This window comes from Neophocaena asiaeorientalis, unplaced genomic scaffold (genome assembly GCF_003031525.2).
Source record: "Neophocaena asiaeorientalis asiaeorientalis breed wild unplaced genomic scaffold, Neophocaena_asiaeorientalis_V1.1 scaffold540, whole genome shotgun sequence".
Lineage (NCBI taxonomy): Eukaryota > Metazoa > Chordata > Mammalia > Artiodactyla > Phocoenidae > Neophocaena > Neophocaena asiaeorientalis.
In genome coordinates, this window is record NW_020172141.1 from 5,500,928 (window position 1) to 5,509,367 (window position 8,440).

At 66.1% G+C, this 8,440-nt stretch overlaps 2 protein-coding genes across 2 annotated transcripts in view; one reads left to right on the forward strand and one right to left on the reverse strand.

The window, feature by feature from the left end:
• Positions 1–6,567, forward strand: part of SREBF1 (sterol regulatory element binding transcription factor 1) — a 9,319-nt gene extending 2,752 nt beyond the window's left edge. Inside the window, exons 6-20 of the mRNA XM_024752836.1 lie at positions 7–39; positions 1,011–1,125; positions 1,270–1,490; positions 1,700–1,901; positions 2,022–2,200; positions 2,412–2,673; positions 2,754–2,920; positions 3,073–3,241; positions 3,667–3,775; positions 4,033–4,142; positions 4,258–4,390; positions 4,557–4,722; positions 5,099–5,299; positions 5,400–5,511; positions 5,832–6,567. Of these exons, the coding sequence (XP_024608604.1) occupies positions 7–39; positions 1,011–1,125; positions 1,270–1,490; positions 1,700–1,901; positions 2,022–2,200; positions 2,412–2,673; positions 2,754–2,920; positions 3,073–3,241; positions 3,667–3,775; positions 4,033–4,142; positions 4,258–4,390; positions 4,557–4,722; positions 5,099–5,299; positions 5,400–5,511; positions 5,832–6,061 (2,409 nt within the window). The 3' untranslated portion in view covers positions 6,062–6,567. The remainder of the gene's footprint in view (positions 1–6; positions 40–1,010; positions 1,126–1,269; positions 1,491–1,699; positions 1,902–2,021; positions 2,201–2,411; positions 2,674–2,753; positions 2,921–3,072; positions 3,242–3,666; positions 3,776–4,032; positions 4,143–4,257; positions 4,391–4,556; positions 4,723–5,098; positions 5,300–5,399; positions 5,512–5,831) is intronic.
• Positions 6,568–7,104: 537 nt separating this feature from the next.
• The window catches only part of LOC112404735 (annexin A7-like), a 1,948-nt gene continuing 612 nt past the window's right edge, over positions 7,105–8,440 (reverse strand). Inside the window, exon 2 of the mRNA XM_024752844.1 lies at positions 7,105–8,437. Coding sequence (XP_024608612.1) covers positions 7,771–8,437 — 667 coding nt within the window. The 3' untranslated portion in view covers positions 7,105–7,770. The remainder of the gene's footprint in view (positions 8,438–8,440) is intronic.

The following is an 8,440-nucleotide window of genomic DNA, read 5'->3' on the forward strand; positions in this document are numbered from 1 at the left end:
TTCAAGCTCAAGGACCTGGTGGTGGGCACAGAGGCCAAGGTGCGGGCAGAGGCCCTGATGGGGTGGCCCTGGGGAAGGAGGCACCTGGGGGGAAGAGGAGGCACCTTGGGGGAAGAGGAGGATGGGGCTGAACCTGGACAGACAGGCCTGGGGCTCCAGACCCCTCGGGCCTGGCGGCTCTGTTTAGCTGAGCTTCATGGAGGCCCTGTGCGGTGTGGGCTCTTTTAGGTGCTGGGGATTCAGCAGTGAACAGACAGACTGCTGTTCTGTTGAGCAGCTGACGTTCTGGCGGGGCGTCGGGGCGTCGGCAGACAGGACAGAGCCCTGCTGGGGTTTGCTGGCGGGGAGTCGGGGCGCCGGCAGACGGGACAGATCCGTGCTGGGGTTTGCTGGCGGGGCGTCGGGGCGCCGGCAGACGGGACAGATCCGTGCTGGGGTTTGCTGGCGGGGCGTCGGGGCGCCGGCAGACGGGACAGATCCGTGCTGGGGTTTGCTGGCGGGGCGTCGGGGCGCCGGCAGACGGGACAGATCCGTGCTGGGGTTTGCTGGCGGGGCGTCGGGGCGCCGGCAGACGGGACAGATCCGTGCTGGGGTTTGCTGGCGGGGCGTCGGGGCGCCGGCAGACGGGACAGATCCGTACTGGGGTTTGCCAGGTGGCATGAAAGAAAACGGGGCGGGAAGAGGGATGGTGGCAGTCGCAGATCTGAGTCGGCTGGTCGGGGAGGCCTCGCAAAGGTGATGCCGTATGTGAACAGAGGCCTGGAGGAGGCGAGGGGGCAAGGCGTGGAGGTGGAAGAACGATGGTGACAGCGGTTAGCCCGTAGGCTGTTGTATGCGTTTTACTTGGGAGGAAGGTTCTACTAGGGAGGAACATTCCATGTAGAAGGAACAGCAGGTGCAAAGGCCCTGAGGCAACTGTGTAGCAGAGCAGTCCCACCCCTTGTGCTTAGCTGCCCATTTGTCTGGCCTGACCGGCCACCTGTGCTGTGTCTCCTCCCTACCGCCTGCAGCTGAATAAATCTGCTGTCTTGCGCAAGGCCATCGACTACATCCGCTTCCTTCAGCAGGGCAACCAGAGACTCAAGCAGGAGAACCTGAATCTGCGCACCGCTGCCCACAAAAGCAGTGAGTCTTGGCTCCCCTCCACGCCTGCTCACCCTGCGAGGGCCCTTCACCCTCTCTTCGGCCTTCCCGTGGCCCTCAGCTCCGATTTGGGGCGAGGTGGGGTGTGTAGCCCTCACCCCAGCCCAGCTCCTCTCTGGCCCACAGAATCTCTGAAAGACCTGGTGTCAGCCTGCAGCAGTGGAGGCCACACAGACGTGCCCATGGAGGGCGAGAAGCCAGAGGTGGTGGACACCCTGAGCCCGCCACCCTCGGACGCTGGCTCGCCCTTCCAGAGCAGCCCACTGTCCCTTGGCAGCAGGGGCAGTAGCAGTGGTGGCAGTGGCAGTGACTCGGAGCCTGACAGCCCAGTCTTTGAGGACAGCCAGGTTGGGTCGCACGTCGTCGCCCCCTCCCTGTCATCCAGCGACATCCTCTGAGTTCCGGGACTGGGGCGTGTCCTACCTCCTATTTTAGAGACGGGGAGCTGGGCGGGGGTCCCGCAGTAAGGCTGGGGGCAGAGCTGATCCCTCCTCCTCTGAGCTGAGCTCTCTGGGCTGTGCTCACCCCGTTCTCACCGCCCCGCCCACCCCGCCAGGTGAAGCCAGAGCAGCTGCCGCCCCCCCACAGCCGGGGCATGCTGGACCGCTCCCGCCTGGCCCTGTGTGTGCTTGTCTTCCTCTGTGTCTCCTGCAACCCCTTGGCCTCCCTGCTGGGCAGCCGGGGTCCCGCTGGCCCCTCCGATGCCACCAGTGTCTACCACGGTCCTGGGCGCAGCATGCTGGGCGCTGAGGGCAGAGGTAGGACAGGCCAGCCTGGGCAGTGCGAGGGGGGACTCTTGGGGACGTAGATCCCGGGCCTGTGGGCTTGGGGCTCTGGACTTCCTGGGTGGCATGTCCCCAGCCTCTGTCTGCCCCCAGACGGCCTTGGCTGGGCCCCGTGGCTGCTGCCCCCACTGGTCTGGCTGATGAACGGGCTGCTGGTGCTGTCCTCCTTGGCGCTGCTCTTTGTCTACGGAGAGCCGGTCACGCGGCCCCACTCGGGCCCCGCCGTGCACTTCTGGAGGCATCGCAAGCAGGCCGACCTGGACCTGGCCCGGGTAGGTGGGAAGGTGCCGGGCACACCGTGAATCTCCCCTGTTCTCTCCACTCCTGTCTACCCTTCAGACCCCCACGGAGCCGCGGCACTGCCGGGGTTGGTGGGGTCGTGGCGGGGAGCCCAAGATGGAGGGCTCTCCGGGGCTAGAGGGGTGGCACGTGCTGGGGATGCTCTGACCCCACCTCTCTCACCTGGAAAACCTTCCTCCGCAGGGGGACTTTGCCCAGGCTGCCCAGCAGCTGTGGCTGGCCCTGCGGGCCCTGGGCCGACCCCTGCCCGCCTCCCACCTGGACCTGGCCTGCAGCCTGCTCTGGGGCCTTATCCGTCACCTGCTGCAGCATCTCTGGGTGGGCCGCTGGCTGGCAGGCCGGGCGGGGGGCCTGCGGAGGGATGGTGCCCTGCAGGTGGACGCCCGCACCAGTGCCCGCGATGCGGCCCTCGTCTACCACAAGCTGCACCAGCTGCACACCATGGGTATGGCGGGCGAGGGCTGGGCCTGAGGGCATCCCGCCACCTCTGCGCCACGCCCAGTCTCATGCCCTCCCATTTTCCAGGGAAGTACTCGGGCGGGCACCTGGCTGCCGCCAACCTGGCACTGAGTGCCCTGAACCTGGCCGAGTGCGCGGGGGAGGCCATGTCCGTGGCCACGCTGGCTGAGATCTATGTGGCCACCGCGCTCAGGGTCAAGACCAGTCTCCCCCGGGCCTTGCATTTTCTGACAGTGAGTAGGTGGTGGGCTTGGTGGGGGACGGGGCTCAGGTCTCCCTGGGCTGAGGGCTGCCCGGGAGAGGCAGCTGGTTATGGGGTGGGCTCCAGGCCCTCTGGGGTCTCAGCCCGGGGTCTGGTATGACAGCCTGCCCCTCTCGCCCACAGCGCTTCTTCCTGAGTAGTGCCCGCCAGGCCTCCCTGGCACAGAGCGGCTCAGTTCCTCTTGCCATGCAGTGGCTCTGCCACCCTGTGGGCCACCGTTTCTTCGTGGATGGTGACTGGGCCGTGTGCAGCGCTCCGCGGCACAGCCTGTACAGCGTGGCCGGGGACCCAGGTGCCTTCTCACCCTGCGCCTGTCCCCTGTCCCCTGCCTCTCTGCTGTCCCTGCCCACCCTGGTCTGTTGCCCCACCATCCATTGTCGCCACGGGGGCTGCAGGAACAGGGAGGCCAGGCTGGCTCTGTCTCAGTTGGGGCTCTTCAGAGGCAAACAGGAAGAGGGATTTGGGGGCAGGTGGTTGATTTGGGAGGTGCTCCCAGGCAACACCGCTGTGCTGTGAGGAGGTCAGGAAGGGCGTGTGCCCAAGCTAGGTTATCCTGTCCACGGGGTGGGGGAGGCAGAATATTTATCCCCCAGCTTTCATCCGTCTCAGAGCCAGGCCCCCCCGTGCCCAGGGAAGAGTCCTAGGTGCAGGGAAGTGCCTGTGCATGGGGAGGTGGGGCCCTTCTCCCCCGCCCCACTCACCCACTCCTCCCCACAGTGGACCCCCTGGCCCACGTGACTCAGCTATTCCGTGAACATCTCTTGGAGCGAGCACTGCATTGCCTGGCCCAGCCCAGCCCCGGCCCCGGATCAGCCGATGGGGACAGGTGAGTGTCCCTCTGCGCCTCAGCGGGCCAGGTCCCCCACCCCCGGCCAGTGGAGCTTGGGAAAGGCTACGTCCAGGGACCCGTGTCGGTGGCCAGAGCCGGGTCACCGTGGCCTCAGTTTCCCCACCAGCCCGGCAGGGGCCGGCCGCGCTTTGAGGAGCCAGGAAGCCAGGCTGTGCCGTGGGGGCAGGTGGGGAGGGCCGTCCGCTTCAGGACCCCTGCCACCTGTCCCGACGGCCAGTCCTCTCCTGCCACAGGGAATTCTCCGATGCCCTCGGGTACCTGCAGCTGCTGAACAGCTGTTCTGACGTGGCCGGGGCTCCTGCCTGCAGCTTTTCCATCGGCTCCGGCATGGCTGCCACCGCCGGTGAGCCCCCAGGCCTCCCCGCCCCGTGATGCCCTTGGGCTCAGCGCCACAGCAGCTCGGCCTTGGGTGCGGTGGGGCCGAGTTTCAGGGACCCCTCTGGCCCTGCTTCCTGCAGGCGCAGACCCGGTGGCCAAGTGGTGGGCGTCGCTGACGGCCGTGGTGACCCACTGGCTCCGGCGGGACGAGGCGGCGGCCGAGCGGCTGTACCCACTGGTGGAGCGCCTGCCCCGCGCCCTGCAGGAGTCCGAGTGAGCGCAGGCTGTGTGCTCGTGCCCCCACCCCGACCCGCAGCTTTGTTCTGTGCGGCTGGGGTCCCGTCATTTCTTTCCCGGGAAGCCAGAACCAGGGCAGGGGAAGCTCGGCGAGGGCCTGAGGCCTGGTCTGACCGTCACACCTCTGCCTTGGCCCCAACAGGAGACCCCTGCCCAGGGCGGCTCTGCATACCTTCAAGGCTGCCCGGGCCCTGCTGGGCCGTGGGAAGGCAGAGTCTGGCCCGGCCAGCCTGGCCATGTGTGAGAAGGCCAGTGGGTACCTTCAGGACAGCCTGGTCGCTACACCAGCCGGCAGCTCCATTGACAAGGTGAGGGCTGGGGCCAGGGGCCTGGCGGATCTTGGGGGCCTTGGCCTTTCCACTCCCCGGACGGTCCCCCTTGGGCTGCAGAAGACTGCAGGGTCAGCCCGACAGTACAGGACTGGGGGCTAAGGTTTGGGTCCAGGGGAGAGTGGCTGCCCCCCTCTGGCCTCAGTGTCCCCACCCCCGGAGGACGGCTGGGGTGAGCCGTGTGGCGGGGCCTGGAGAGTGGGCGGCCCCGCGGTGCATTGCTGTTGCATTGCACGTGTGAGGCGGGTGCAGTGCCTCGGCAGTGCAGCCCGGAGCCGGCCCCTGGCACCATGGGCCCCCACTCTTCCCTCCTAGAGCCAGAGCCCCCTGACCCCTGCCCTGCCCACCACCCCAGGTCATGCAGCTGCTCTTGTGTGACCTGCTCCTTGGGGCGCGCACCAGCCTGTGGCAGCGGCAGAAGCCGCCGGCACCCTCCCAGGCCTCACCGGGCCCGGGCAGTGGGGCCCAGGCCTCTGCCCTCGAGCTCCGTGGCTTCCAGAGGGACCTGAGTGGCCTGAGGCGTCTGGCACAGAGTTTCCGGCCTGCCATGCGGAGGGTGAGTGGCCATGGGGCCCTGGCTTGCAATGGGGATGTATGTGAGGTGTCGGGAGGGAGCGGGGGCCTGGCTGGAACCTCTCCTGGCCCCTCCTGCCCAGGTGTTCCTGCATGAAGCCACTGCCCGGCTGATGGCAGGGGCCAGCCCGGCGCGGACACATCAGCTCCTGGACCGCAGCCTGAGGAGGAGGGCCGGCCCCTGTGGCAAAGGAGGTGAGAAGGACAGCTGGCCCAGGTGGGAAGGGCCACACAGCAGGTGGAGGCTGCAGAGGGAGGCTGTGTGTAAGACACACAGAGACCGAGGGACTTGGTGGTGGCTCCCTGATGGGAGGCCTAACCTGAGAGTCAGTGGGGACGAGGGACGACTGTCCTTTGTGGGACACGCGACTGTGTACGCGGTCTGTGCTCCAGGGGCAGGCACGGAAGGGGCGAGGCTCTGTGCTCCGAGACCGAGGGGGGCGGGGGGCGGGCGCTGACTGGGCTGAACCCCCGGCGCGGCCCCGCCCCTGACATGCCACTCTGCGTGTGTGCAGGCACGGCAGCGGAGCTGGAGCCGCGGCCCACGAGGCGGGAGCACGCGGAGGCGTTGCTCCTGGCTTCCTGCTACCTGCCTCCCGGCTTCCTGTCGGCGCCTGGGCAGCGAGTGGGCATGCTGGCCGAGGCGGCACGCACGCTCGAGAAGCTCGGTGACCGCCGGCTGCTGCATGACTGCCAGCAGCTGCTCATGCGCCTGGGCGGCGGGACCACCGTAACCTCCAGCTAGACCCCCGCTGGCGGCCCAGCCCCAGCGCCCCTGTTTCTGTCTCGACGGCCGAGGGCAGCGCCGGAGATCCGGGGTCCAAGGCTCGCCCACGGAGTGCACTGTCCCTGGAGGGCTGGAGACCCTCGGGGACTTCCGCACTTGACCTTGGGGCCTCCCCAGCCCGCTCCAGCCCTCGATGAGCGGCGGCCGGGATGGTGCTGGCCCCTGGTGGCCGGCCGGGGGATTGCCGGGGCCTGGCCGCCGCCGGGGGGTCAACTGTTACGCGCGCCGCCGCCGATCCTGGGCTTTCCCTCTCCGTCCAGAGGGAAGAGGGGTGCGTCTCACTGAGCCGAAGGGCCCTGCCCCCGGCGCCTCCCTCCCATCTGGGGAGACCTGTGCATAGTGTAGATCGTGGTGCGCCAGCCTCCTGGCCTCTGAGGTTCCAAGTGTTACTTTGCCTTTTGCAAACTTTATTTTCATAGGTTGAGAAGTTTTATACAGAGAATAAAAAATGAACTTATTTATAATCTGGGTTTTGCTCCTTTGGGGAGGGGTGTGTGTGCTAACCAGAGGGGATTCTTTGGGCCATCCGTCCCCCTAGCACCCAGGCAAATGCTTCCCATCCCTACCTGCCCTTCGGTTTGGGAGGCCCAGCTTTATTCCCTCCAGCTGACTTGGGTCCCACCGATCACGGGGCCGCATGTTTGGGCTATATCATCCCCTAATCCTTAGGGCCCATATGGTCTCAGCTGTGCCTCCTTGCCTCCTCTCCCAGCTTCTGCCCCCTTCAGGTCCCGGGATGACATGGGAGGACAGCTCCATGTCTTTGGGGATCTGTTGTGACAGCAGGAGCTACAACCTGGGTCTCCCTGTGTGTCTGGGTGTCAGTCTCCCCTGCCTGACCCCTGTCCCCTTCCCGGAGGTCACGTGGGTGTGGCTGGGCAGCAAGGGCTTCTTTCCTGTACCTGCAGTAAGGTCCCCAGAGCCCAGCCCTCCCCTCCCTTCCAACCTCTCCCCCAGAGCCTGGCCCCTCTCCCAGCAAAATCGGGTCAGAATCCACGGGCTGCAGAATTCCAAAACAATCGTCGTATCTTTATTGACTTTTTTTTTTTTCTGAATGCAATGACTGTTTTTTTTTACTCTTAAGGAAAATAAACATCTTTTAGAAACAGCTCGATACACACAGTCTTCAGTGTGAAGCAGTATCCTAATAGGAACACTAGTGTTAACATTTACATCTCCGTATATATTATATATATGTATAGTATACATATATACACACTATGTAACGAGGCCGGGGAGAGTACGCACGTTCACCGTTTTACAGTCATATGTACAGGAAGTTTCTAGGGCGGCCCCGGGCTGGGGCTGCATCAGGCCTATCGAAGCGTGGACAGAGCTGAGGACACGGACAGACAGGCGGACGAACTGGCGGGCACTGGCCCGGGCGGTGGTGGCTGCTTGGGGAAGGAGGCAGCGCCGGAGCCCCCTTCCCAGCAAGGGCCCCGTGCTGAGGGGCACACGACGCACAGCGGCGACACACGGGAGAAGCGAGCATGTTCCCAACATATATACATTCTATGTGACATATATATAGAGGGGCACACAGGTGTGTACATGGATCTAGCGCTGTCTCCGCTCCCGTGCGAGTGGCGCTGCGGCCCCCGGAGACGGTGGTCGTGCAGAGGGTCGGTCATGCGTCTGCCGGGGGTGCACTCTGGTCGCGACTTTTAGTTTTGCGCTCCCAGGCTGGGCTCCGGGGACGGGGCGGACTGGAAGGGAGACGAGCAGAAGCCAGCGGGAGCCAGTCCGGCCCACGCCCGGGGAGCCCGCATCCCCTGAGCACGGGCCCCAGGCCCCCGGCCCTCCCGACTCGCACGAAGGTTTTGGCCAAGGCTGGGAAGGAAGGGCGCACAGCCTCCGGCCCCTCCTGCGCCGGACAGGCTTCGGCTCCCCTCGCCCCCAGCCTCGTTCCAGGAGACACGTCCTGGAGGGAAGCCAGCCTCGGCCTCTTCGGACCCCACCCCACTCCCAGGGTGCCCAGCTGCGTGCCAATACCGACCCACGTAGAATGTGTGCCACGTCGTCCTGAAACTTCCAGGGGGAGAAGCGTATCCCCAGGCTAAAGGCCTCCCACCCACGCCGGAGCCTGGGTGTTTCAAGGAGTCTGGCCGCTCCGCGGGCTCCCCTTCTCCAAGCCTGGCCGGGGGATGGGGGCGAGAAGGCCCTGTGCCGTCCGGTTCCGGGAGCAGACGGATCCGGAACCTGTTTTCTTCCCGACCGGGGACCACTAGTTTCCGCCCGAGGAGGCCAGATCCAAGATCCGGGTTCCGGATCAAGGATCGGCTCTGGACCCGCGCCGGAAGCAGCGCAAAGGCGCGGGGGCTGCGCCGGCGGCTC